General features: G+C 63.7%; 2 protein-coding genes across 13 annotated transcripts; both read left to right on the forward strand.

Moving 5' to 3' along the window:
- Nucleotides 1–66: 66 nt before the first annotated feature.
- CAMTA2 (calmodulin binding transcription activator 2) lies at nucleotides 67–21018 on the forward strand. Of its 12 annotated transcripts, none has more exons than XM_064582544.1 (28): nucleotides 67–173; nucleotides 1401–1500; nucleotides 3605–3718; nucleotides 3924–3963; nucleotides 4223–4416; nucleotides 4832–5015; nucleotides 5194–5336; nucleotides 7207–7301; nucleotides 7489–7592; nucleotides 8685–8752; nucleotides 8835–8970; nucleotides 9476–9562; nucleotides 9714–9867; nucleotides 10135–10269; nucleotides 10767–11707; nucleotides 12304–12430; nucleotides 13556–13690; nucleotides 15317–15432; nucleotides 15999–16183; nucleotides 16460–16538; nucleotides 16651–16873; nucleotides 16964–17268; nucleotides 18087–18283; nucleotides 18499–18682; nucleotides 18784–18855; nucleotides 19186–19373; nucleotides 20087–20161; nucleotides 20269–21018. In XM_064582544.1, exons 2-28 carry the CDS (start codon nucleotides 1406–1408, stop codon nucleotides 20330–20332), a joined length of 4440 nt encoding a protein of 1479 aa, XP_064438614.1. In that variant the 5' UTR covers nucleotides 67–173; nucleotides 1401–1405; the 3' UTR covers nucleotides 20333–21018. The 12 variants fall into 12 exon arrangements, with proteins under 12 accessions (XP_064438614.1, XP_064438622.1, XP_064438613.1 ...); XM_064582543.1 differs by lacking the exon at nucleotides 67–173 and adding an exon at nucleotides 228–1238; XM_064582546.1 differs by lacking the exon at nucleotides 67–173 and adding an exon at nucleotides 228–1238 and having other exon boundaries at nucleotides 4832–4997.
- Nucleotides 21019–21125: 107 nt separating this feature from the next.
- Nucleotides 21126–24915, forward strand: SPAG7 (sperm associated antigen 7). The gene is made up of 7 exons (XM_045890101.3): nucleotides 21126–21283; nucleotides 23389–23456; nucleotides 23683–23771; nucleotides 23885–23969; nucleotides 24098–24187; nucleotides 24269–24425; nucleotides 24515–24915. The coding sequence occupies exons 1-7, from the start codon at nucleotides 21199–21201 to the stop codon at nucleotides 24622–24624; spliced, it is 684 nt and encodes a 227-aa protein (XP_045746057.1). The 5' UTR covers nucleotides 21126–21198; the 3' UTR covers nucleotides 24625–24915.
- The last annotated feature ends 395 nt before the right edge of the window (nucleotides 24916–25310 follow it).

The raw sequence follows: 25310 nt of genomic DNA on the forward strand, positions 1-25310 counted from the left end.
CCGTCGGAGGCGCGCCCGGGGGCGGAGCCGCCGGCGCGCCCCGCCCAGCGGCGGCCCCGCCCAGGCCCCGCCCCCGGCGCGCGGCGCGCCGGCTCCGCGGCTGCGCTCCCGTCAGCGCCTCCCCGCGCGGCGCCCGGCCTGGCGTTCTGGAACCCGCCGCGCCGCCGCCTCAGGTGCGGGCCCGCAGGTGGCGCAAGCCCGGCAGCCCGGCCGCAGCCTCAGCCTGGGTGCCGTCTCGGGCCCGGCCTGCCCCGACACACAGGCCGGGTTCCGCCCTCAGGCCGCCGCTCCCCCGGCCCGGCCCGGCGCCCCTGCCCAGGACCCCCGCCCCGCGAGGCCTGGGCCACCTCCCGTCCCGCTTCCTTCAGCGGCACCCCGCCCCGGGGAGCGGGGGGCGAGGGGTGCGCCCGCTTAGACCCCTGAGCTCGGCCCGCCCGCCTTGGGCGCGGGGCACCCCGCGCGGACCCCTCCTCTAGCGCGCCCGGCCGCCCCGGAGTCTGGCCCTGGGCCGCTCGCCTGCCTGCTCCCCTTGACCTGCACGCGGTCCTGACCGCCCCCTCCCCTCCTTCCCTCCCTCCCTCCCCGGAGCCGAGGGACCGCGCTGCCCTGTGCCCACGTGACTCTCGTGAGCCCTCGTATCTGGTTTACTTAACAGCCCTCAGTTGTCTAACTGCCCCCAAACGACGATTCTGTACCAACGACCCCGATCCCCTCTGCCCTACCCAGTCCCCGCCTGTCTGTCCTTCCATCATCCCAAGTTACCACCTGCAGGTCTCACTTCCTCTACGTTTGGCTCCAGAAAACTAATTTCCTGACTTATCTTTGAACGTCCACATTCCCTATGCTCGCTCTCTTTTTTTTTTTTTTAAGATTTTATTTATTTATTTGACAGACACAGTGAGAGAGGGAACACAAGCAGGGGGAGCGGGAGAGGGAGGAGCAGGCTTCCCACCGAGCAGGGAGCCGGATGCGGGGCTCGATCCCAGGACCCTGGGATCATGACCCGAGCTGAAGGCAGTCGCTTAACCGACTGAGCCACCCAGGCGCCCCTCTTTTTTATTATTTTTTAAGATTTTATTTATTTATTTGACAGACACAGAGAGGGAACACAAGCAGGGGGAGCGGGAGAGGGATGCGGGGCTCGATCCCAGGACCCCGGGACCACGACCCAAGCTGAAGGCAGTCGCTTAACCGACTGAGCCACCCAGGCGCCCCTGCTCGCTGTCTTTAAACTGTGTGTATGTTCAGCTCCTAAACATGGCCAGCACTAGAAATACCCCTGAAGCTCTCCTTCCTTTCTCCCGAACCACAAACCCCCTTCACAATCTCTAGATCTTCGGCCGGCCTCGTCCCTACAGCCATGACATGAGTGAATGATTCATTTTCCATTATCCTCCCAGCACCAATGAGGAGACTCTGTCCAGCCACCCAGCCTGGTCCAGCCACCCAGCCCAGTCCAGTCGTGCAGGAAGATGGAGACAACCTCATCCCCTTTGCCAAGTGAGTCCTCCCCACCCAGTGGGGACGGGATGGAGGGAAGATGGCACGCCTGGCTTCTTCCCCAACAGGAGTAGCAAATAAGGAACAAGAAGCTCAGTGCCTGGTCTCGGGGGACCAATGATTCATTAATTTGTCCCACAAATAGGTTTTGTCTAGAACTACAACGTTCTAGACATGATATTCAGCACCAAGGATTCAACAATGAGGAAGATAAAGAATAAACATAAACAGATAGAACTTACTTTCTGGAGGGAGGACACAGAATGTCCAAATGTAAATATAATTTCAATTAGTGAGAAGTATAAAAAAATAAAACAGGAGCATAATATAATGCAAAATAGAATATTCTGGAGACACAAGTTTAGATAGGGTGATTGTGGAAGACGATTCTGGGGAGCTGAGTTTGAATTGAGATCTTAAAGATTGAGAAGCAGCTGGTCTAATAATAGCCCGGGTTGCGGGGGGGGGGGGGGGTGTGAGGGGAGAAGAAGGGATAGTGAGGGGGGGTAAGCCCCAAGAAAGAAATAAACTCAGTATCTTGTAGGACCAGGAAGCAGGCCAGTGAAACTGAAACTTCACAATCATGGGAAAAGTAGAGAGTAAAGTCGGACAGTCAGGCAGAAGCCAGCTCATACAGGACCTTACAAGCCGTTGGAAAGGTTGTGGATTTTATCCAAAGGGCAGTGGAAATCAGTGGAAGGTTTTCAGCAGGGAAATGGCACGAGCAGACTTTTTTCTTTCTCCCCAATTTCTTTATTGTGAAAAATGTCAAACAAATACCTAAGTAGAGAAAATACTCATCATGAAGCCAGTGTGCCCTTGCTGGCAGCTTTTCAAAAATTATCATTCCAGGGACGATCATTTCATCTGTGCGACCGTCCAGCCTCCTCCTACTCAGATTATTTTGAAGTAAATCTCAACCTGGCTGCATTTCACACAACCATGTTTAAACGGTTACTCACACTGCTCTGGGCAGAAGAGATGATTGGGAGGTTAGGATGGAAGCAGGGAGAGCAGGAGGAACCCACTGCAATAGTCCGGGCAGGGGTAGATGAGCCGAACAGTGGCGGTGGAAGTGGAAAGGGTGAGGAGTGGTCAAATCGGGTGTATTTTATTTTTTTAAAATATAAGTGAAACTTTTTTTAAAAAATCAAAAAATATATATACTTTTTAATGTAAGTAGGCTCCACACCGCCCAACCTGGGGCTTGAACTCACAACCCTGAGATCAAGGGTAGCATGCTCTACCTACTGAGCCAGCCAAGCCCACCCCCACCCCCCCGCCTTTTTTAGTTTAAGTGAAACTTTATTTTTTAATTTTTTCATTTTAAGTAGTATCTGGGTATATTTTCGATGTAGGACTGACACGACTTGCTGATAGACTGGATATGGGAGTTGAGGGAAAGTGAGGCGTACCAGGTTTGTGGGCTCTGGAAACTGGGCATCTGGGGTGCCTTCCCATGAGGTGGGGAAGGCTGGGGAGGAGATGTGGACTCCATGTGTGGAGTCCAGGGGGGATAGGGATTTGGGAGTCCTTAGCACATTGGTAGTATTTAAAGTCATGCGCCTGAGTGAGATCCCATAAGGAGAGGTGGAGATGAGAAGAGAGAGGGTCCAGGCCAACCCCTAGGACATTCCCCTGGAGAGCAGGAGGCCAGTCTGCATGTAGTCTGGAGACTTTGGAAGTGCTGAGCCCTGTCCTCAAATACCCCTTGCTGAGCCCTGTCCTCTGCATACCCCTTGCTACTTAGAAGGATAGCAGTTTATCTTTGTTAAGGGAGACAAAGCAGGAGTGAGCAGAGGTTCTGCTCGGCTGGGCACTTGCGCTGACCAGCCGGAACCCGCCTGTCACATCAGCGGGGCCGCTGGGGCCTTCCTCTGTAACAGCTGAATGCGGTGTTCCCTGGTTCCGGGGCACAGACGTTTGAGATTTGGCATGAGATCCGAGGCTCAAACAACTGCAGTCTCCAGTCTTGCAAATCAGAGATCTCACTACCTCCTCAGCTGAAATGGCTAGGAGAGCACGTGGCCGGAGGGTCCTATGGAAAGACGGGACCCCTGAATCCCTGGAGTGAGCCAGCCCCAAGCCTCCCTTGTCCTCTTAGGTGTTCCAGAGTGGTCCGCCGCTCAGCACCCCCCAGCTCGCCTCCCCAGAGCCTCGGACTGCTGCCCCAGCGATACGGAGCCCTCTTCTGGGAGAACCTTAGCCAAAGGCCCAGGTGGGTAGACAGAGAAAAGGAGGCGGAAGTAAGGCTGTGGAGTTTTGCACTAAGCCTTACAGCAATAAGCCCTCGTCTGGGGGCCACTGGCTGATGGACACCGTAGCTCCTACTGCCAGACGGACAGGTGCTTGGGAGAGGCGGTCCAAGAAACAGTACAGATAGGGGTGTCCTCTGCACATAGCTCCCCTTTTGTGCTTTACAGCCCCACCGGGACGGAAGAACAGTACACCCCACCCCTGCTGGTATGACGAACGTTGTGCCCTCCAGCACCCCTTGGTTAAAATCGTACCCACTGCTATCCTATCCTCAGCTAACCTTACCACCTCTTCCCTCTGCCGTCCCCCAACCAGTGCACGGGCCACACCCTCCTTTCTTTGCATCAGTCACCCTGTTTCCATGATCTGGGCTTCCCAAGACCCCTGACTCCCTGTTTTAGTCCAAGCCCTCCTTGAGAGGCCCAGTTCTGCCCTCTGGCCCCTTTCCCCCCATTCTCGGGCACAGAGAGCCACTGGATGCTCCCAGCCTGGCCTGTACCCCCCTGAGGGGCTCCCACCACCAGAGGTGCTTTGCAGAAGAAAGAGAAGAAGGCCATATTTGGCAGGAATGCAGCAGGGACCTGCGGGCATCCCAGCCCGGGTGAGGGCAGTCACTTATCACCTGGAGGATCTAAGGAGGCGACAGAGACTCATCAATGAGTAAGGAAAGAGACATCTGGGCTCTGGGGGCCAAGCAGGGTTTGGGGGCAGGAGAGTTTGAACTAAGGAAGGGGTTGAGAGCTTTGAAGGGATTGGAGGCTGTACGGAGATGGGGAGGGAACTGGGGGTGGAGGATGAACCACAGGAGCTGCGAGGAGTGGAAACAGGGTCACCGATGACAGGAAAGCCGTCCACAGAACTGGAGGGTCGTGAGTCGCCACAGGTCACCTCTGAGTCCCTGGACTGAGGGTGCTCCAGTCTGAGGGGAGCAGGAAGCTGGGGGTGGACGATTGGAAGTCCAGTGATAACACCCCTGGGTCCCAGCAGGAAGTATTTCAGGGCAGAGAGGTGAAGAGTGGAGAGACAGGAAGCCTGGCCTCCAGGCTCTGCGTTCCTAAGCCTCACGTCACCACAGACAGAAGAAGGCCCAGTGGGGCAGCTCTGGGGCTGCATCTGAGCCCCTGGCGCTTGCCGATGACCACCGTGGAGTCCCCAGTGCCGCCAAACACTGGGGTCTGGAAGAGGACAGGGCTGCCTATCCACAGGAGGACGGCCACCTTCTCACCGCTGGCCGGCCCCAGGTCTGCGGGAGGAACCTGGTGGGTTGGAGGAGGGTGCGGGGGCTGCCTGGTCTTGGGAGGAGGGACAGCGGGAGGCCAGAGCCCCAGGTTGGGTGGCTGGCCTGGAGAGGAACAAAACACAGAGAGGCTGGGGGGTGCCTGGGCTTGGGGGCTAGGAAGCCCAGAGAGACCGCCCTTCCCGATCTCATCCTTACAGCTGCTCTGGTCTCCCTGGAGCCCCCCGGGCCACGGGGCATCTTGCCTCCCCAGGCCGCTGGGCTCCCTGGCCTCCTTCAGCGCTGTCACAGCCAGCAGGAAGCTCCTCTGCAAGCCCTGGGGGATGGAGGTGCAGTCTGAGGAGTGAGGACGGACCCCATGCCCCCGATGCCCCAGACGCCCTCTGCTGCCCCCGCCCAGCGGGCCCCAGGCTGGTTGGCGGCCCTGGAGCCTCCCCCACTTGTGACAGCGAGGCGTTTCCCCCTCCTCAGCCTCTCCCAGCTGCCCGCACCCCCAGCACTGGGCGCTAACAGCCCCCTTGGCCTCCCTGGTCAATCCGCTCTTCGCGGGGCTCCCCGGGGCCGGCTGCCCCCCGCCCCCCCACCCCACACCCCGCCAGGCCCGATCCCCGGCCTCTGTTCTGACATTAAAAAGCAAGCAAGGCGAGCCCAGAGCGTCTTTCTGCCCGAGGAGCAGTGACGGAGAGGCTCGCGGGGAGGGAGGGCGCCGTCCCCTCCTGCGGGACCAGCTGAAGGGAAGTCGGGCTGGGTCCCGCGGGGCCCCGGCCGCCCGCCCCGCCCCGCGGCCCCCGCCCCGCGCTGCCCGGCCGCCCCCATCCCCTTAACGGGGAGGCCCCGCCCCGTGCGCGGTGACGTCGGACGCCGCTGTCAGCGGGCGCCGGGGGGGGGTCGGCGAGGGGTAGAATGGCCGCTGCTGCCGTCACCCGCGGGACCCCGGGAGGTAAGAGCCGGGGCCTCTCGCCCGCCTCTCCGCCCCCGCGCCAGGGGGCGCCGCTGCGGGGCCGGGCCGCGGGCGCGCGCCGCGGGGACCCCCGCCCCTCCTCCCGGCTCGCCCCCAAGCCGGCTCCCGTCCTCCTCCCCCGCGCCAGGGGGCGCCGCAACGCGCCGGCAGCGCCGGGGGACCCCGCGCCCCGGGCCCCGGCCCGGCCCGGCCCGGCCCTCGCCGCCGTGCGCCCGCGGGCTCTGCGCCGCGTCGTCTCGGAGCGCCCCAGCGGGCGGCCGGGCGGCGGGCGCTCCCACGTCGGGGCGTCTCCGGGGACCCCCGCCCCGGGCCGCTCGGCTCCCTGGCAGGCTGCCGGGCCGGGACTGCGCACCTGCGCCCTGGGGCGGAGTCCTCACCCCGACCGGCTGCCCTGCACACAGCTAGCGCGGACGGGCCTCCTCCCCTCTCCACCGCGGACACCTGGCGGAGCCCGCCGCCCGGAGCCCGCGCTGGGAGCATCCTCCCGCTTCCATCTGTTCCCTCGGGAGGGTGGGGGCTCAGGCTGGAGCCAGAGCGGTAGATGGGGTACGGCGGGCCTGGAGGCCAGGGGAAGCGGAGGCGTTCGGGGAGAGCGCTGGTGGAGGAGGGGTGGGGAGGGCCGGGAGCCTCAGAGTGGAGGATGGGTCGTCCTGGGGCTGGGAAGCCGAGGCCTGGATACCCGGCCCAGATCGACCGGGCCCTGACGGACCTGGAGGGGAGGGAGGAGGTTACGATCAGTCGTCAGATCGGCCCTTCCCCTTGCAAGTATCAAATCGAGAAGGAACCCAGGGTGTGTCTTGTAAGGCCCAGCTCTCCGGCGGACTTAGACCTCCAGCCCTCCCCCCAGCGTCTAGGCTCCCATTTGCCGAACCGTCCTCAAGGACCAGGTCCCCGAAGTGCCAGCCCCCAGGCCCTGACCCCTGCGCAGCCCCAGCTTCCACGGCGACAGCCCCTGCCGTAGGGCCTGGGAAGCGCCAGCCGGGCCAGCCTCCCCCCTCCCCCGCCCACTGGTCTCTTCCTGATGACTCTGTCGGTGGTGTCTCCCCACCCGTGCTGGTTCCTGGCACCGGGTCTGGATTCTCCCTCTCCTCCATGCCCAGCTCTACTCACATCTCAGTCTGGCCCCTTCTCCCTGCCTCCTCATCTTTCCCGGCTACCACGACACAGTTCCACACCCCTCTCCCAGCTCCTCCTCCTCATCCTGGGTTAATGTGGGGGGTTTCTGCCATGACCTTGTTCTCTCCCTTCCCAGCACAGACTCCCCCTCCCCCCGGCCCCTCAGGCCGGGGGTGACCTTGCCCCCTGGAGCCCTCACCATGAATTCCAAGGACACCACCGAGGTTGCCGGTGAGTTCACAGCCCAGGTTCCCAGCCTTTCTTTCTCCCGGCTGTGGTGACCCTCGAGTTCTTGCGTCCCTGCTCCCCTTGTCATGGTTCAGTCCCCCCACCAGTGCTTTGGATTCAGCCCCTTTGCCCTGGGCTGCCGGACGGGTCAGAGGAAGCACACTGAACCCTCCCTTCTGATTCCCTCTAGAGAACAGCCACCACCTGAAGATCTTTCTCCCCAAGAAGCTGCTGGAGTGTCTTCCTCGCTGTCAACTGCTGCCGCCAGAGCGACTTCGGTGGAATACAAATGAGGTTTTCTGGGGGAGCCTTGGGTAGGGCCTGGCAAGGTGGGTTGGAGGATGGTGGATGGGGGTCCTCCTAAGTGCAGAGCACTGCTCTAAGCTCTTTGGGGGCCCCAGAGGAGGTGTAGAGACCTGCATCTTATAGGCGCTCACTCCTGGGCACATCCACCCGGGGAAAAGTAACAGCAAGCAGCAACAAAATACTTCTTACAAACTGAGCGATGTGCTCAGCACCTGAGCTCAGTTACCTCCTTCAGTCCTTTACCGGCCCTGTGGAGCAGACACAGTTGTTCTCCCCATGCTATAGGGGAGGAAATGGGTCTACCTTGTGTAGTTTATTTAACTCTGGAGCTTTTGCTTTTAACCACCGCTGACGCTGGCTCCTTCTGGAGGCATGGTCCTCGTGTTATACACCTTCCGTGTCCTCCCCCCTCCCCACACGCACACACAATGGTTTGTGTGTACTCAGCGCCTGATTATTTCATTAGATGAGAATCGTCAGCGAGAGGACATATGCGTGTGTGATTACTGTAAATGCAGGAAGGGCCAGGGCAGGGAGCGGGGCTTGGTGGAGATCTGGGAAGGGATGTGATCTGTGGGATGACTAGGGTGTCCAGGCTGAGAGAAATGGGTGCATGGCATTCAGGCCTGAGGGGGGACACTAACATTCAGGAGCTCAGGGCTCAGGGCACGTTCAGAGGAGAATCCATGGCTGGTCTGGCAGGGATCGTAGGTGGAACATAGGTAAATGGTGGGAGCGGTTTTATCCCTGGTCTGAGAGAAGCTCGGAGTCAGGTTGAGGAATTCGGAAATCCTGGCAGTGTCGAGCCATTGAGGTTTTCTGAGTCAGGAAGTGGCACAAATGGGATTTGGAAAGTAAAATCAGAGGCGGCACGAAGCATGGAGGATGGAGAGTTTGGACTTGGCCCTGGCTGAGGAAGAGGGAAGGAGAGATTAGACCCGGGTCTGAGATGGAGCCTGGGACCCAGGAGGGCAGCGGTTCTTGCTGGGAGCCTCCAGTAGCCGCCAGAGCTCAGCGGAGCAGGAGGCCAGCCCTAGAGTCTACGCGGGGACCCCCAGCTGAGTGCCCCTTGTCCTACAGGAGATCGCATCCTACTTGATCACCTTTGAGAAGCATGACGAGTGGCTGTCCTGTGCCCCAAAGACAAGGTGAGCGGGTTCATGAAGGCGGGCAGCGGCGGGGCTCCTGGATTCCCGCCGCAGAACTCAAGGCCAGCCCTCCCCTCGTCAGGCCTCAGAACGGCTCCATCATCCTCTACAACCGCAAGAAGGTGAAGTACCGGAAGGACGGGTACCTGTGGAAGAAGCGGAAGGATGGGAAGACCACGCGAGAGGACCACATGAAGCTGAAGGTCCAGGGCATGGAGGTGAGGCAGGTGTCCAGCCGTCAGCCCCGGCCGTCAGCCCCGGCTGCCCTCCTCCGTCCTCAGCGGGGCTCTGGCCCACCTCCTCCCACCCTCCCGGCCACTCCCCTTCTCACTGCCGTGGCTCAGCCCACTGGCCGCCTCCCACGTCCCTCCGTGACCCAGCTCTCTAGGACTCAGGCGCCCCCCGAGGCCGCCCAGGCCCATTCCCCTTAGGGGTCCAAGTCCTGAACCTCTGAGCACGGGTTTCCCTCCCTCGAATCACTGCTCCTCATCTCGGATGTGCCCTCGCCCTGCCCTCTGATCTCTAGACAGTCCCTCCCGTATGTCCCGTCTGCTCCGCCTTGTGAGGCCCCGGCCCCAGTGTCCCCGTGCGCGGGGTGCCGGGATGGGGAGTAGGTGGGGGTGGGCGAGGGCTGATGAGGAACTGGTGGAAAGACTGGGATTCCTGCAAAGGGGCTGAACAGAGGAAGAGTTGGGGAGCAGACTAGCCCTCCCCCCACCCCAGCCTGTCTCCTGGCAGTGTCTGTATGGCTGCTACGTTCACTCTTCCATCGTCCCCACATTCCATCGACGCTGTTACTGGCTGCTGCAGGTAAGGGAGGTGGGGTCTGAGATGACCCACTGGGTTCCTCCGAGTGGGAGGAGGAGCCTGGGAAGAGGGGAGGGGGGTGGGGGACGGAGGCGCCAGGCCTGGGAGGAGAGCGGGCCCCCACGGCGCTCTGTGTGTGCCCTTGTGCTCTCAGAACCCCGACATCGTGCTTGTGCACTACCTGAACGTCCCAGCCCTGGAGGATTGTGGGAAGGGCTGCAGCCCCATCTTTTGTTCCGTCAGCAGCGACCGTCGCGAGTGGCTCAAGTGGTCCCGGGAGGAGCTGCTGGGGCAGCTGAAGCCCATGTGTAAGGCGCTCCCAGGGGGCGAGGAGACAGGCGCCTCCCGGGGGGGGGGGGGCGGGGGGGGTCTGTACCCCCAGCGTGGGGTGAGCGGCTCCCTGCGAGCCAGGCGGTGCTCGCCTGAGGGGGCGCGAGGATTCTGGCGCGTTCTGAGCTCTTGCCATTGCGGAGAAGGGGCCGAAGGAGGTTTGTGAGCTTTGCGGCTGCTGGCCGGGAGTCTCGGGGCCTGTCCTGTGGGATCCCCAGCACCCCCCCACCCCGACGCTCTTCCAGTTCATGGCATCAAGTGGAGCTGCGGGAGCGGGACAGAGGAGTTCTCAGTGGAGCAGCTGGTGCAGCAGATCCTGGACAGCCACCCGGCCAAGCCCGCGCCGCGAACCCACGCCTGTCTGTGCAGCGGGGGCCTCGGTGCGTGACCCCTGGCCCCGGAGCTGTCTTCCCGCCAGCGCCCCACCTTCCTCGCTTCCTCGGGCCTCTCTGTCCTGCTAGCGTTTGCATGCTGACTTGCACGTCTTTTGCATATCCCAGAAAGAGGGCCGGTTGAAGAGGCCTTCCCGCCTTCCCGCCGGGGCACGCTGGCCCGGCCCAGGCTCTCCGTCTGTCTGCTGCCCTTAGCGGCTCTGGGCCACCCCAGCGTGACCGTTCACACCCAGCCCCAGCCTTACGGCTAGTTGGCACCCCCTCGGTTGTGTTCTCACATCCCTTCTCTTTGCCTTTACCTGCTTGTCTCAGCTGCGGTCCCCGCAGAGCCCCTCCAGTCCTGTTTAATTTGGGGGTGCACGCCTGCCTCCCAGTGGCCGCAGCCGATAGTACGGCTGTCGTCCGGGGCCGGGTGCGGGAAGCTGGTGACGCCGCGGGGAAGGGATGGTGGAGAACCGCGATCCTCCCGCCCCTTCCCACCGCAGGTTCCGGGAGCCTCACCCACAAGTGCGGCAGCACGAAACACCGCATCATCTCTCCCAAAGTGGAGCCCCGAGCTTTAACGCTGACCTCTGTCCCCCACCCCCACCCCCCGGAGCCCCCTCCGCTGATAGCCCCTCTTCCCCCGGAGCTCCCCAAGGCACACACTTCCCCTTCCTCTTCTTCCTCCTCGTCCTCCTCTTCCTCCGGCTTTGCAGAACCCCTAGAGATCAGACCTAGCCCTCCCACCTCCCGAGGGGGCTCATCCAGAGGAGGCACCGCAATCCTCCTCCTGACGGGACTGGAGCAGCGGACCGGGGGCTTGACGCCCACCAGGCACTTGGCTCCCCAGGCTGATCCTAGGCCTTCCATGAGCTTGGCTGTGGTCGTAGGCTCTGAGGCCTCTGCCCCACCAGCTCCTCCCAGCCCTGCCTTTGACCCGGATCGTTTTCTCAACAGCCCCCAGAGGGGCCAGACGTACGGAGGGGGGCAGGGGGTAAGCCCAGACTTCCCCGAGGCAGAGGCCGCCCACACCCCCTGCCCTGCCCTGGAGCCCGCTGCTGCCCTAGAGCCCCAGGCTGCTCGGGGTCCCCCTCCTCCGCCAGGAGCAGGTGGGAGAAGAGGAAATCGCTTCTTCATCCAAGACGATGGCAGTGGGGAGGAGCTCAAGGCCCAGGGGGCCACTCCCCCTGCACCTTCACCCCCTCCTTCACCCCCACCCTCACCTGCCCCCCTGGAGCCGGCAGGCAGGGGAGGCAGAGGGGAGGCCTTGTTTGGAGGAGCTGCTGGGGCCAGCGAACTGGAGCCCTTCAGTCTTGCATCATTCCCAGACCTCATGGGAGAGCTCATCAGCGATGAGGCTCCAGGCGCCCCTGCCCCAGCCGCCCAGCTCTCTCCTGCTCTTAGCACCATCACGGACTTCTCCCCAGAGTGGTCCTACCCGGAGGTGAGCCTCGGGCCCCAGACCCTCCTCCATCCCACTCAGCCAGTGCTGCCCCCTGCTCTCCCCTGACTGCGTGGCAGCTTCGCTCTTGTCCCGTCCCTCTCTGTATGCAGAGCAGAGCATAGCTGCTTCCCTCGTCTCTGCAGGTAGCCTCTGTCCCTCCCTCCCCCACCCCCGCGGGCTGGGTGTGGTCGTGTGAGTCCCCCAGGTGCCCTTGTTGCAGACTTGGGGAAGCCGAGGGTTTGTTCCCTGCAATGAAGTTCTGCTCTCTGCTGCCCCAGAGAACGAGAGGAGGAACCTCAGTGGGAGGACAGTGGGAGCCCAAGGCAAGGGCTTCGGCCCATGACCGCTGTCTGCCAATCAGTTGGCAGCCTTGGGGGAAGCAGTGAGTTCCCTGTTGCTGGCAGGAGTGTTGGGAGGAGGGCCAGGCTAGCTGACCTCACCCCGCTGGGTCCTGCCCCATCCCTGTACCCCAGAATCTAGCCCAGGGCCTGCCGTACCGCACGTGCTCCCTCAGGGTCTGAATTCATGATGAGTGAATGAGCGAATGAACACCCAACCGAGTTCCAGTGGCATGACTCTGGGCTTCGTCTCTGCAGGGTGGGGTCAAGGTGCTCATCACAGGTCCCTGGACAGAGGCCGCCGAGCATTACTCCTGTGTCTTCGATCACATCGCCGTGCCAGCCTCGCTTGTCCAGCCTGGGGTCTTACGCTGCTACTGTCCTGGTATGGGGGTGGGGCGTGCTCAGGGGAGGGGCCGGCTCGTGGGCTGGTGAGCTCCGTGCTCCCCCAGCAGGCACATGAGTCTGGGTGCATGTCTCAGAAGGTCTAGGCTCCGGCGTAAGCGATCTAGTCCTTAGCTGACTGGCGGCCTTCCGGGTCTGCGGCCCCCCGTCCTGGGAGGTCAGGCATTTGACCCAGCGGGCCTCCACTGTCCGTGCAGGCCCTCTGGCTTGGTTGCAGTCAGTCTCTGGTTCCAGTCCAGGGAGCTCTCAGGAGCATGAGGAGAGAGACACGTTGGTCTCTCTCGGCCAGTCTTGGACTAAAGGACGTTGCCTCCTAGACCTGGGCCGTCTGGTAAGGTAGCCGTTAGCCACGTGGGCCCATGGAAGTTCATTAGAACGAACTAAAACGTAGGACTCGGCACCTCCCTCCCAGCAAGCACACGCTGAGGGTTCAGTAGCCACCCTGCTGGACGGTGCCGATCCCGGACGCGTCTGGCACTGAGGAAGCTCCGTCAGACAGCACAGCCTAGAGCTCAGTGCCGAGGCTCCCCTCTGCCCTCTGCCTCCGACCTTGCTCCTTACCTGCACCCAGCAGTCAGCTGCTGTGGGACCGCGGGGACCACCAGAGTGACGGGGCGACGGACTGGCTGTGAGCACGCCCCATCGCAGCAGCCTGGTCCGGGGGTGCGTGAGCGGCAAGGGCAGACCAGGGAGGCTGGGTGCTGGGATTCGTCTCAGCCTGTAGTCTGGGGACCGGGGCCTGGTGGATTCGTTCTCAAGGCCAGAGACACGGAGAGCCCGGGACACAGCTCTCACTGGACCCTGCGGTGAGCAGCTGCTTCTCCTTCCCCGACCTCGGTGACCGGCTCGTGCCCTCTGTGCCCAGACCTTGGGGGATCAGGCTGCTTCCCAAGCAGAGGTGTTTGTGGACGCTCCGCTCCCAGGCCTGGTGCCGACTTCACCGCAGGGTCTACAACCCCAGGTGTCTCAGGCCCAGCCCCCAGTAGGTATTAGGTCCTTGAACAATCGGAATCGCGCCAGCTTTGAAACGTCGTGTGTGGCCCTCACGTGGGGCCAGAGGAGGAGCCAGGGAGAGAGCCCCTGTCGCTGACCCTGCCCCCCCCAGCCCATGAGGTGGGGCTGGTGTCTTTGCAGGTGGCGGGGCGGGAGGGGCCCCTTTCTGCCTCTGTGCTCTTTGAGTATCGAGCCCGCCGGTTCCTGTCACTGCCTAGTACTCAGCTCGACTGGTTGTCACTGGACGGTGAGTACCCCATGTTGGGCCCAGCATTGGAGTGGGACGTGCTTCTAGACCCCCCAGGACTCAGGCGGTCACCGCCCTGCCCCCAATTTACCACCCTTTCCCCAGCTGCTGCTTCATGGGTCAGTTCTAAAGGCGGCAGCGACTGTCCCTCCCGTCCTCTCCCCCAGAAATCTTGGGAGCCGTCTCTGGCCCAGCCCTTGGCCTGTCCTGTCCCAAAGATGGACTGTAGGCAGGCGGGGCCAGGAGGCGGGAGCAGCGTACGTGGGGTGTACGTGGGTGCTTCACAAGCACACGTGTGTACTGATGGGCGTGTTGCAATTTCCTTGCTGCTTTTCCCTCTACTTTTGAGGTCAGGTGTTTGCTCTAAGAAATTTGGGAATAACAGAGAAGCATAAAGTAGAAAATTGACCGTATCGTTCCTCAGTGACATTCACCTTTAATACACTTCAACACACTTTCCTATACAAACAGGCGCGCGTGCACACGTATGTGTACTTAAATTGAGAACTGTGCGTTCCTTTGCTGGTTCTCCTTCCCGTGCCTCCCAGTGCGGTGTCCCCACGGCCCCTGCGTCCAGCTCGGGGTCTCCTCCTCTGGGTTTCTCTCCCTTGCGCTGCCGTCCCTGCTGAGCCCGCCTCCCTCGCTCCCTCCATCATGCCCCTGCTGTTTCATCCCTTGGGGGGCCCCTCCCAAAGCCCTGCTGTCTGGACGCGGGGGCTCCTCCCTCGCCCTGCTTCCTGGTTCCACTGTGCCTCCTTCCCTTCTGTGTTGCTTGTTTGGCTCATCTCCCTGCGGTCCTGTCTCTCCTCTCCTTCACCTTGTTGACCCTTCTGCTCGGTGTCTGCCCTCCTCCCCACCGTCCCCTCTAGGCCCTGAGCCCCTTCCGCCCTGGCATCTCAAGCAGGACATCCACAACCTCCACCCTGCTTCGTGCCTGTTTTCCCGTGGCTCCGATCCCCTGCCGCCTCCCCTCCTTGTCCTCGTGTGATCTCAGGAGGGCACAGATAGAGCTTGGCGTGTGCGTGTGTGCGTGTGCGTGTGCATGTGCGTTCTTGTGCACGGGGTGGGGGGAAGAGGAGGAGGAATGGACATGGTGATCCATCTCTGTCACCTTCCAGCCCCGCCATCCTCTTTGTGGACAGCTGCGGGGGGCTGGGTGGAGGGGGTGGTGCTTCTTAAATCACAGCCCCCGAGCTCTCTTGGGCAGTGGATAACAGAGAGGAGGGGCCCTGGAGTCCTTCAGCCCCAGCATGGGGGATAGAGGTAGTGTCTGGGGCAAGGAGAGCTGGCGGAGGGCTCACCTAGAGGGCCAGGGGTGTGTGAGTGTGAGCGTGAGCGGGTGTGAGCGTGAGCGTGAGCGATCTGGGGCAGCACGGGGCCGCACACTGGAATCCCTACCATATCTGTGTCCTGAAGGACATGATTTTAGTTCCGGATTCTGGTCCCAGGTCAGCGGGAAGTGTTAAAAGCTCTAGTTTAAGGACTGCGTCCTGGGTGGGCTGCATGTAGGGTGAGGGGTCAAAGGGGGCCTCCCCTCCCAGGTGGTGGCACAGGGCCAGTTGTGGTGTTGGGGGCATCTCCCAGACCCCGCCCGCCGCTCAGCCTCCCGTACCTCTTCCCCTTCAGACAACCAGTTCCGAATGTCCATTCTGGAGCGACTAGAGCAGATGGAGAAGCGAATGGCGGACATGGCAGCAGCCGGGCAGGCTTCCTGCCACGGTCCTGACGCACCTCCAATCCAGGTAGCTCCGCGAGGGGGGAGGTCTGGGTGGGGAGCCGAGGAGGGTCCTCCCAGAGAAAATGGCTGTGCTGAGACTCTCCTGTCCCTTGTGTCCCCAGCCTCCTCCTCCCTGACGTCACCCTGTGGCAGGAGTGGCTATTCTGGGCACCCTCTTGGCATGACAGGGCTTCAGACTATTTCTGATCTGAAGCGGGTGGGGGTGAAGGCGGGGGTGGGGGAGGGGATGGGGAGCCTGGGGGCCGGCACTCATGGGCCCCCGGGCTCTGAGGACAGGAACAGGGAGAGGACGCAGGGTCATCTGTGGGCATGGCGCTGACCAGAGCCGGTGTGCGGGCGCACACGGGCAAGGCCGTGTGGGGTCCGGCTGCCAGAACGGTTGGAGGAAGCCAGCCGTGGGAGTGGGGGACGCCCGGGAGCCTGAGCTGGGAGAGCTGAAGGCCCACGGAGGTCTGGGTGGTAGGAACCTGGAAGGGAGGTGTGGGGAGAGGACAGGTGGAGGTGACCAAGGCCATCCCAAGGCAGGGGGCCAGGCTCTCAGGTCCCTGCATAAGGGGGTCTGTTCCACAGGATGAAGGCCAGGGGCCCGGCTTTGAGGCACGTGTGGTGGTCTTGGTAGAGAGCATGATCCCACGCTCCACCTGGAGGGGTCCTGAACGTCTGGCGCACGGAAGCCCCTTCCGGGGCATGAGCCTCCTGCACCTGGCCGCTGCCCAGGGCTATGCGCGCCTCATCGAGACCCTGAGCCAGTGGCGGTGAGCAGGGCTGCGGGGAGGGGGCACCGAGGAGGGAGCTGTGCTCACTGTGGGAAGAGGGGCTGGGAGAGGACTCACACTCGGCGAATTTTAACGCCCCCCGACTTGGGACGCTGACTTTCCGAGCTCCTCAGGCTCTGCGTCTCTTCGAGGGCCTCGCCCCCTGACCTTAGTGCTTCTAGACTAATTGCTTCCCGGCTCCTTCAATTCTGATGCTCCCGCAGCGCCTGCCCTTACCCTGACCAGACTCTGGTATCCCTGCCCCAAATCCTCCAGGAGCGTGGGGACTGGGAGCTTGGACCTAGAGCAGGAGGCTGACCCGCTCAACGTGGACCACTTCTCTTGTACCCCTCTGGTGAGCACACACAGGGTGGCGGGGGGCCAGGCGTGCTGCCGGGAGGGGGGGTCTTGGGGGGATGCGCAGGGCGGCCCCAGGCCTTACCCCCCCCCCCCCCCACCGCCCGCAGATGTGGGCCTGCGCCCTGGGCCACCTGGAGGCCGCGGTGCTCCTCTTCCGCTGGAACAGGCAGGCGCTGAGCATCCCCGACTCTCTGGGCCGGCTGCCCCTGTCCGTGGCGCACTCCCGGGGTCACGTGCGTCTCGCCCGCTGCCTGCAGGAGCTGCAGAGACAGGAAGCTTCAGCCGAGCCCCCGCTCGCCCTGTCGCCCCCCTCCTCCAGCCCCGACACTGGTGAGGGCCGTCCCCAGTCTTCCTGAGGAGGCCGTGGGTGGGAGGAGGACGGCCAGGGCTCCCGCTACCCTGGCTCCCCTCCCCTCGCAGGGCTGAGCAGCGTCTCCTCGCCCTCGGAGCTGTCGGACGGCACCTTCTCCGTCACGTCGGCCTACTCCAGTGCCCCAGACGGCAGTCCTCCACCTGCGCCTCGGCCGGCCTCCGAGATTGCCATGCAGGACATTGTCCCTGGCCAGGTCTCCTCGGGTGCCCCTGAGGCCCCCCTATTCCTCATGGACTGTGAAGCCACCAACCCCCAGGGGCCAGCCCCCTCACCGCCTCCTCTCCCACCAGCCCCGGACGGTGGGGCTGCCCCAGAGGACACGGATGGCCCGCCGGCTGTGGACGTGATCCCGGTACACAGCCCGCCGCAGAGCTGTGAGGGGCGGGGTGGGGGGGCGCGGCGCAGACACTGAGCGTCCCACAAAGCAGAAGTAGGGTCTGGCTTCAGTTTGGGAAGAAGGGGCCGGTTACCTTTGTTTTGGGGACGGGCATGGGAACCCTTTGCTTAGGTCCTGACAGAGATTGGGACTCAGAAATCATGAGGCATCAGAGGTTGAACATCCTGGGGAGCGGCCTCAGCTGGAGCTGGGTTGTAGGGGTTCCCCACTGATCCATGAGGACACAGGATTCTCGGGGAAGCGGGGCGGCGTGATGGAGTGAGGAGCTGGGAGGCCGGCACGGGGATAACAACGAGGAGTCTGGGAGAGCAGCAGGGCACTGCTCTGCCCAAACCCGGGACCTGCCTGCCTCAGAGAGGCCACCGGACTCACTGCGCAGCGCAGAAGTCCAGACAGAGTACCGTGCTGCGTGTGGCCGGCCCGGAGTGCACAGGGGGGCGTGGAGGAGGGCTCGAGGATGCTGGGGTTGCAGGCCCAGCCTCCCGAAGGGCAAGTGCTCCATTCGCTCAGTTCCTGAATCCCCATCTGGAGCAGGTCCTTCCCGTCCCATTTTCCACGTCTCCACACAGAGGGCTGTACACCCATGTGGGAGCCCAGGGGGTGTAAATGCAAGAATTGGAACGTGGGGAGCAGGGACAGCCCTTCGCGAGGCCTCGGTGTCTGGTGGTGAGGGGAGTGACGGGACAGGACGTGGACGGTGGCTACACTGTGGCGGGGCAGGAGCACCTGGCAGTCGGGGCGGCTCCGGACTCGGCAGCTTCTCCTTCATGCAGGTGGACATGATCTCACTGGCCAAGCAGATCATCGAAGCCACGCCGGAGCGGATTAAACGAGAGGACTTCTCGGGGCTGCCCGAGGCCGGAGCGCCCATGAGGGAGCGCACAGGGGCCCTGGGGCTCAGTGAGACCATGTCGTGGCTGGCCAGCTACCTGGAGAACGTGGACCATTTCCCCAGCTCAGCCCCTCCCAGGTGACCAGCTCAGGACAGAGCATCCAGACGCGTCCACGGCACATGGGAGCGGGGAAGGAGCCTCTCCCACAGCCAGAGTCCACTGCGGCTCGGGCCCCAGGGCCTTTGAGGGAAGGATGAACTGGCTGGGGAGCTCTCCCTTCGCCGCGGTCCCTGGGCAGAGGAGGAGGGACCTCACGCGCCCCGTGACCTCCCTTCTCCCTGTTCCCCTCCAGCGAACTGCCCTTTGAGCGTGGGCGCCTGGCCGTCCCTCCAGCACCCTCCTGGGCAGAGTTTCTGTCTGCCTCCGCCGGCGGCAAGATGGAGAGTGATTTCGCCCTGCTGACGCTGTCGGATCACGAGCAGCGGGAACTGTACGAGGCGGCTCGCGTCATCCAGACAGCCTTCCGCAAGTACAAGGTCGGAGGGCTGCGGAGATCGGGGGCTCGCGGCCAGCCGAAGGGCAGGTCGGGAGTCGGCCAGGTGGGCCCCTGGGGGCTGACTTCCGTGTCTTGCCGCAGGGCCGGAGGCTGAAGGAGCAGGAGGAGGTGGCTGCGGCCGTGATCCAGCGCTGCTACCGCAAGTACAAGCAGGTGAGAGCCTGGGCTCTGGACGGCGCACGTGCGCGCGCACCCGCACACACGTGCCCCCCACGCACCTGCACCCGCACCCGCGCGCGCATGCGCATCCTCACTCCAGAGCGCGGCTGAAGCCCTAACTCCCCCTCTCTCTCCACAAGCTGACCTGGATTGCGCTTAAGGTATCAGGCACGAGGTCTGGGTGGGAGGTTGTCCGTGATGATTCGGCCTTCCCGTGAGCGTGTGGATTAGAGACTTGCACCAGCTGAACCTGGGGGTGACCCGCAGGGGTCCGGGTCTCTGTCCCTGCAGTTCAGCCCCCGTCCCCTCCCCCCGTGTCTGCAGTTTGCACTCTATAAGAAGATGACCCAGGCGGCCATCCTGATCCAGAGCAAGTTCCGAAGCTACTATGAACAGAAGCGGTTTCAGCAGAGCCGCCGGGCGGCTGTACTCATCCAGCAGCACTACCGCTCCTACCGCCGCCGGCCGGGGCCTCCCCACCGGCCCACGGGCAGCCTGCCCGCCCGCAGCAAGTACGGCCGCCCGCAGCCCTCCACGTCCAGGCCCGAGGCCCCGAGCCCAACTCCAAGCCCAGCATCCTGCCCTGCCTCTCCCTGCGGGTCCCGGGGGGCTGAGCCCAGCATCCTGCCCCTGCCTCTCCCTGCCGGTCCCTGGGGGCTGAGCCCAGCATCCTGCCCCTGACTCTCCCTGCGGGTCCTGGGGGTCTGAGCCCAGCATCCTGCCCTGCCTCTCTCTGCGGGTCCTAGGGGTCTGAGCCCAGCATCCTGCCCCTGCCTCTCCCTGCCGGTCCCGGGGGTCTGAGCCCAGCATCCTGCCCTGCCTCTCCCTGCGGGTCCCGGGGGTCTGAGCCCAGCATCCTGCCCCTGCCTCTCCCTGCCGGTCCCGGGGGTCTGAGCCCAGCATCCTGCCCCTGCCTCTCCCTGCCGGTCCCGGGGGTCTGAGCCCAGCATCCTGCCCCTGCCTCTCCCTGCCGGTCCCGGGGGTCTGAGCCCAGCATCCTGCCCCTGCCTCTCCCTGCCGGTCCCGGGGGGCTGAGCCCAGCATCCTGCCCCTGCCTCTCCCTGCCGGTCCCGGGGGGCTGAGCCCAGCATCCTGCCCCTGCCTCTCCCTGCGGGTCCCGGGGGTCTGAGCCCAGCATCCTGCCCCTGCCTCTCCCTGCCGGCCCCGGGGCTGAGGGCAAGGGCGCTGGTGTGCCGCAGCTCCTCATCCTTTCTTCTTCCACCAGAGGCTCCTTTCTCACCAAGAAGCAGGACCAGGCAGCCCGGAAGATCATGAGATTCCTGCGGCGCTGCAGACACAGGTGCTCCCTTCCCGGGCCGGGTCCCCCAGGGCACCTGCACACCCCCGCCCCAGCCTCGCGGCGGCCCCATCAGCTGGTCTCCTGACTCCGTCCCCGTCTCTCTGCAGGATGAGGGAACTGAAGCAGAACCAGGAGCTGGAAGGGCTCCCCCAGCCCGGACTGGCCACCTGACCTGCGCCCCGCTTTCCTCACTGCCCTGGGGGCCGCTTCTGGCAGTCTTAACAGGGAGAGGGCTCTCCGGGGGAGGGGAGCCCCCTGTCGGCAGCTGTCCCCCTCCCTAGGTCTCCGCCCTGCCCCACCTCAACCCCCTGGGTCGTGCCCCCACTCTTTCGGCCCCCCGACCCGCGAACCCCACCTCCCTGCATCTTCCGCCGTGACCTCCGGAGCCCTGCCTGCCCCTTCTCCACGGCCTCCTCTCTGCCTGCACCCGTCTCGACCCTTCCTGACTTGCCTTATTTATTTGTTGGACGCGTCTCTGAATGTATCCGCCTCGGTCCCCCCTCCGCCGCGCGCCCCTCGTGTCGCAGGGCCGACCGCGCCCCCACCCGACTCCGCATGTTGGCGTGTGCCCCCTCCCGCTGCGGCCCGCCTCCCCTGTCGCCCGCCGGCGGCCCGCGGTGCCCGGGCCGGAGGGGCTGTGCGGGGGCGCGCGCCGCGGAGCCCGCCCCGTCCCCCCCGTCCCCCGAGGGGAGGGGGCCTGTACATACTGTAACATACAGAGTATAGTGAAGAATCTATTTAAGGCGCCGCGGGGAGGGCTGCACGGCGCGGCGGGGGCCCCCGGCCGGCTCCACGAGCACTTTCTACTTGTGCATGGGCTTGGTTTCTACGAGTTGCCATTAAACATCGCTGCACCAGCCAGCCTCCGGCCTCTGTCTGCGCGGCGCTGGCGGGCGGGCTGGCGGGCGGGGCCTCGGCCGGCGGGGGGGCGGCGGGCGGGGCGGGCGCGGAGCTTTCCGCCTCCGACGTGTTTCCGGCCTTAAAGGCATTTCGCCCTTCCCTTTAAGACGCGCCGCCCCTTCTCAGTCACTCCCAAGATGGCGGACCTACTGGGCTCCATCCTGAGCTCCATGGAGAAGCCACCCAGCCTCGGGGACCAGGAGTCTCGGCGCAAGGCCCGAGGTGAGGACCCCAAATCCACAACCGCCTTCCTTCGCCCGGGTCTCAGGACCGCACTCTTCCCCCTTCGGACGATGCCGCCTCCTCAACCTTGAAAGACCCCCTCACAGGCCCCTACGGAGACCCCCAGAGTCCGTAAAAGGGCTGCCGGCCCGCCCGCTGCTCTTAGCGGCCGGTGATTGGCTGCCTGGAGCCGAGCTCCAGCCTCCCGCCTTTTGCCTACTGGCCTTCCTCAGTCCTTGTTTCCAATTCGCCGGCGGCCCCGCCCGTCCGCCGCTGTCGTGCTCTGATTGGCTGGCTGCCTCCAGCCCCTTGGCGTTCTTCGCCCCCCTCCCCCACGCCCGGGCCCGCCTGCCGGTCCGAAGGGGGCGTGTCCAGCTCGCGAGCACCCCCCCCGCGCCCTATCCGCATTCCGATTGGCCCCGGGGCACGCCCGTCCGCAAGCCCTTCGCCCCCATTGGCCCCCTCCATTTCGGGTTCTGCCTACGGCGTCTGGTCCGGCCTTCCTCGGGCCCACCCCACCCTCGGCGCCTCGGATTGGTGGCCGGGCCTGCTCTGCGCCCTGCGCCCCTCCTACCTGCTTTCCCCGGTCCCTTCCGCGTCCCCGCCGCCCTTCCCTCGTGGGCAGCCGCCCAGTCCCGGCCGCACTGCCGATTGGAGGCACGGGGGCGCCCCGGCCGTCCGATTGGCGCCCTCCCCGGCGGGCGGGCTCAGGTCCCTGCGCGGGGTCGGGGCGGGCCGGGGCGGCGGGCTGGGGGCCGCGCCCACCGTCCGGGAGCCCGCAGTCTGGGCCGCGCACGGAAGGGTCACACCCAAGTTTGACAGCCCCCTGGATGCGCCCCCGAAAGGCATTGTCCGGAGTCCAGACCCGCCCTGCAGGGGGCTGACGGCTGGCGGGGGGCCCTTCAGCGAGACGGGAGCCCCTGCCCCTGTGGGCAGACGTGTGTTCGAGACTTCCCGGGAGGGAGGCGACACGTGGGAACGGTAGCGGCCGTGGCTGGACCAGGAAGCTGAGGTTCAGGGTTCAGTCACTTGCCTGAGGTCACAGGGTTACTGAGTGGCAGGGCTTTAAACCGGCCTGTGATCGGTAAACCTGCGCTCTTTTTTTTTTTTTTTCTTCTGTGTGGCCTACGTTCTTAACCTTAACCTCGTGCCACCTCCTCAGATGCGGAGGGGAGATTCACAGACCAGTTAGAGAACATCAGTGGTCAAGATAAGACACACTGGTGGTAAAGCCCCTGAGATCAGACAGAGGAGAGCCCCCAAGCTGCCCGCCGGGGTCCGCGGGGAGTAACTGGAGAGGAGGTGGACAGGCTCCCTTGCCTGCTAGCAGCTCCCAGTCTGCAGGGAGACAGATAAGGAGTTACACTCTGTTGGTTCTCAGCGCACGCTAGAGTGAGTCTGGGAACCCCAAGTGCTTGGCCCCCAGGGGAGGCAGTGAGCAACTCTGACTCTCGGTGGGTCTAGGTTTGCAGGAGGAGGAACCCTAGGTGGTGCAAAGTGGTTAGGGAAACGGGAAGAGGTCCAGTGCAGCTGGAGGACCCCAATCAGTGCAAGTGGGCCGGAAGGACAGGGGGATTCGAAGTGGCCTGACAGAGGGGAGGGGGCGCCAAGACCTGAGCTGGGGGAGCACCCTCACAGCTCGCCTTGGGCACCTGCAGTCCCCAAGGAGCAGGGTGTCGGATCAGTCACTTCAGCGCCCTCCTGTCTGTGGGAACGAGAAGTGGGGGTGTTACAGAATATAGGAAGTTAAGTAATTTCCCCTTTCCTGTGTAGACAGTGTGACAGTAAGCTCTTGGAGGCCAAGGCTGAATCTGCTCTCAGCTCCCCAGCGGTCCCAGGCCTCTGCATTGTGGGCACGGAATACGTGCTTGTGAATCACGGGGCCAAGCATGGTTCTCCTCCTCACCACTCCCACTAAAGTGGGAGCTCTTGAAGGGAATGCTCTGTCTAGCACAGTACCAGGCACACAATGAGTATGCGCCGATGCTTGGAGAACAGGCACTGATCTGCTCTCCCAGGGCACGCCAGACCTCGTAAGAAGCCTGACAGACTCTCCCCACCCCTGCCTCCAGCCCCGGCCTCATGCTGCCATTTCTCACCCCCAGAGCAGGCTGCCCGCCTGAAGAAACTGCAGGAGCAAGAGAAACAACAGAAAGTGGAATTTCGTAAAAGGGTGAGCCCACTGGAGATGGCAAAGGCAGCCTCAGGAAGGACTTCCAAGAAGTTAAGAGTTGGAAGGTTGAGGACTCAGGTTTTCCCAAATGTCTCCCGTGAGAAGCCTGGAGGCCAGTGGCATGGAGGCTGGGGAAGGTGTGGGGGGCAAGGCCCGCTGGCCCGGCTCGGGAGAGGGGTTCTGGGGTGGAGCAGTCACCTCATGTCTTCCTCTTCTGTCTCCCAAGATGGAGAAAGAGGTGTCAGATTTCATCCAAGACAGTGGGCAGATCAAGAAAAAGTTTCAGCCGATGAACAAGATAGAGAGGAGCATCCTGTGAGTGTCTCTGGGCTAGGGGAGATGTGAAAGGGCCAGCAGGGGACCCCTAAGAAGGGGGTGCTGGGCCCCTGGCAGCCCTACATACTCTCCCCTCCGGCCTCCCTACCCAGACACGATGTGGTGGAAGTGGCCGGCCTGACGTCCTTCTCCTTCGGGGAAGATGATGAGTGTCGCTACGTCATGATCTTCAAAAAGGTGAAAGGCCCAAGCCCCCCGCCCTCCTCTCTCCTTTTCAGCCTGCGCCCCCCCCCCCCGCCCCCGGGGGAGAGGCCTGCATGAAGCCCGTGTGTGGAACCTTGACCCCATGGTTCCTTTGTCCCCAGGAGTTTGCACCCTCTGATGAAGAGCTGGACTCCTACCGTCGCGGGGAGGAGTGGGACCCCCAGAAGGCGGAGGAGAAACGGAAGCTGAAGGTGAGCTCCGCCTGGCAGCCCACCCCCGGGAGGGGTGGGGACAGGCCCCCGAGCGCTGGTGCCTGGCCTCTGCACCCCTAGGAGCTGGCCCAGCGGCAGGAGGAGGCGGCGGCCCAGCAGGGCCCCGTGGTGGTGAGCCCCGCTAGCGACTACAAGGACAAGTACAGCCACCTCATCGGCAAGGGCGCAGCCAAGGACGCGGCCCACATGCTGCAGGCCAACAAGACCTACGGCTGCGGTGAGGCCCCGTCGGGGGGCGGGGGCGGGGGGCGGGGATGCAGGGCTCCCAGGCCCTGCCCACACTCCTCTCCCACCCCCACCCCCCAGTGCCCGTGGCCAACAAGAGGGACACTCGCTCCATCGAAGAGGCCATGAACGAGATCCGGGCCAAGAAGCGCCTGCGGCAGAACGGGGAAGAGTTGCCGCCTACCTCCTAGGCACCGCGGCTCCCGGGGCAGGGCAGGGGGCGGGGCAGGGGGCGGGGGGGACAGGCTGCTGCTACTAGACCCATCCTGGAGCCCCACCTCCGCAGCACCTCCCGCCGGCCTCTCTCGGGCTGGGGGCCGGTGGTCTCCGCGTCACTGTCGGAGCCTGGCCGTGTGCGTGCGTGTGTGCGTGTGTGCGAATGCGCAGGTGGGTATTTAACGTGTATCATTCTCCTTTCTCCTTGGAATTTCCTTCCCCGTGGGCTGGGATGACTTTACATTCAATAAACACTGTTGACCCAACATCCCGGTTTGTTTGGACAGAGAAAGGTGGGTCCCGGGGAGGAAGAGAATTTTAGGTCGAACAGTCTACGATGGTTGTGCTGGTCAAGGATGGCCAAATACTGGCACTTTCCTGGGGCCTATAGGAGATAGCATTCAAAGAGCACACTCGCTAGAGACAAACGGCCCGGCTTTGGCTCCTGGCTCCGCCGGTAAGGGAGACTTTCTCTGCCTTGGTTTCCCCACACATAAAATGGGGAGAAAACGGTCACTCTCTGATGGCGCCGGCTCACAGAGAGCACAGGTCGGTACGTCAAGTGTCTGCAAGGGTTCCGGATCCTGAAAGCTTCGTGAGCGTGGGGCGCTCAGACCCCTGCCCCCACCCCCCGGCTCCCCCTCAGCCTCCTTCCGAAGTG

This window comes from Mirounga angustirostris, unplaced genomic scaffold, assembly GCF_029215605.1.
Source record: "Mirounga angustirostris isolate CCGP_5_RB_7025 unplaced genomic scaffold, mMirAng1.0.hap1 SCAF_17, whole genome shotgun sequence".
Taxonomy (NCBI): domain Eukaryota; kingdom Metazoa; phylum Chordata; class Mammalia; order Carnivora; family Phocidae; genus Mirounga; species Mirounga angustirostris.

Coding starts and splice junctions, on each gene's coding strand:
- SPAG7 (XM_045890101.3), top strand. CDS start 21,199: ATGGCGGACCTACTGGGCTCCATCCTGAGCTCCATGGAGAAGCCACCC. Junction 23,772..23,884: donor AAGATAGAGAGGAGCATCCT/GTGAGTGTCTCT, acceptor CTCCCTACCCAG/ACACGATGTGGTGGAAGTGG. Junction 24,426..24,514: donor CAACAAGACCTACGGCTGCG/GTGAGGCCCCGT, acceptor CCCACCCCCCAG/TGCCCGTGGCCAACAAGAGG.
- CAMTA2 (XM_064582544.1), top strand. CDS start 1,406: ATGAGGAGACTCTGTCCAGCCACCCAGCCTGGTCCAGCCACCCAGCCC. Junction 15,433..15,998: donor CTGACGCACCTCCAATCCAG/GTAGCTCCGCGA, acceptor TCTGTTCCACAG/GATGAAGGCCAGGGGCCCGG. Junction 19,374..20,086: donor AGCCTGCCCGCCCGCAGCAA/GTACGGCCGCCC, acceptor TTCTTCCACCAG/AGGCTCCTTTCTCACCAAGA.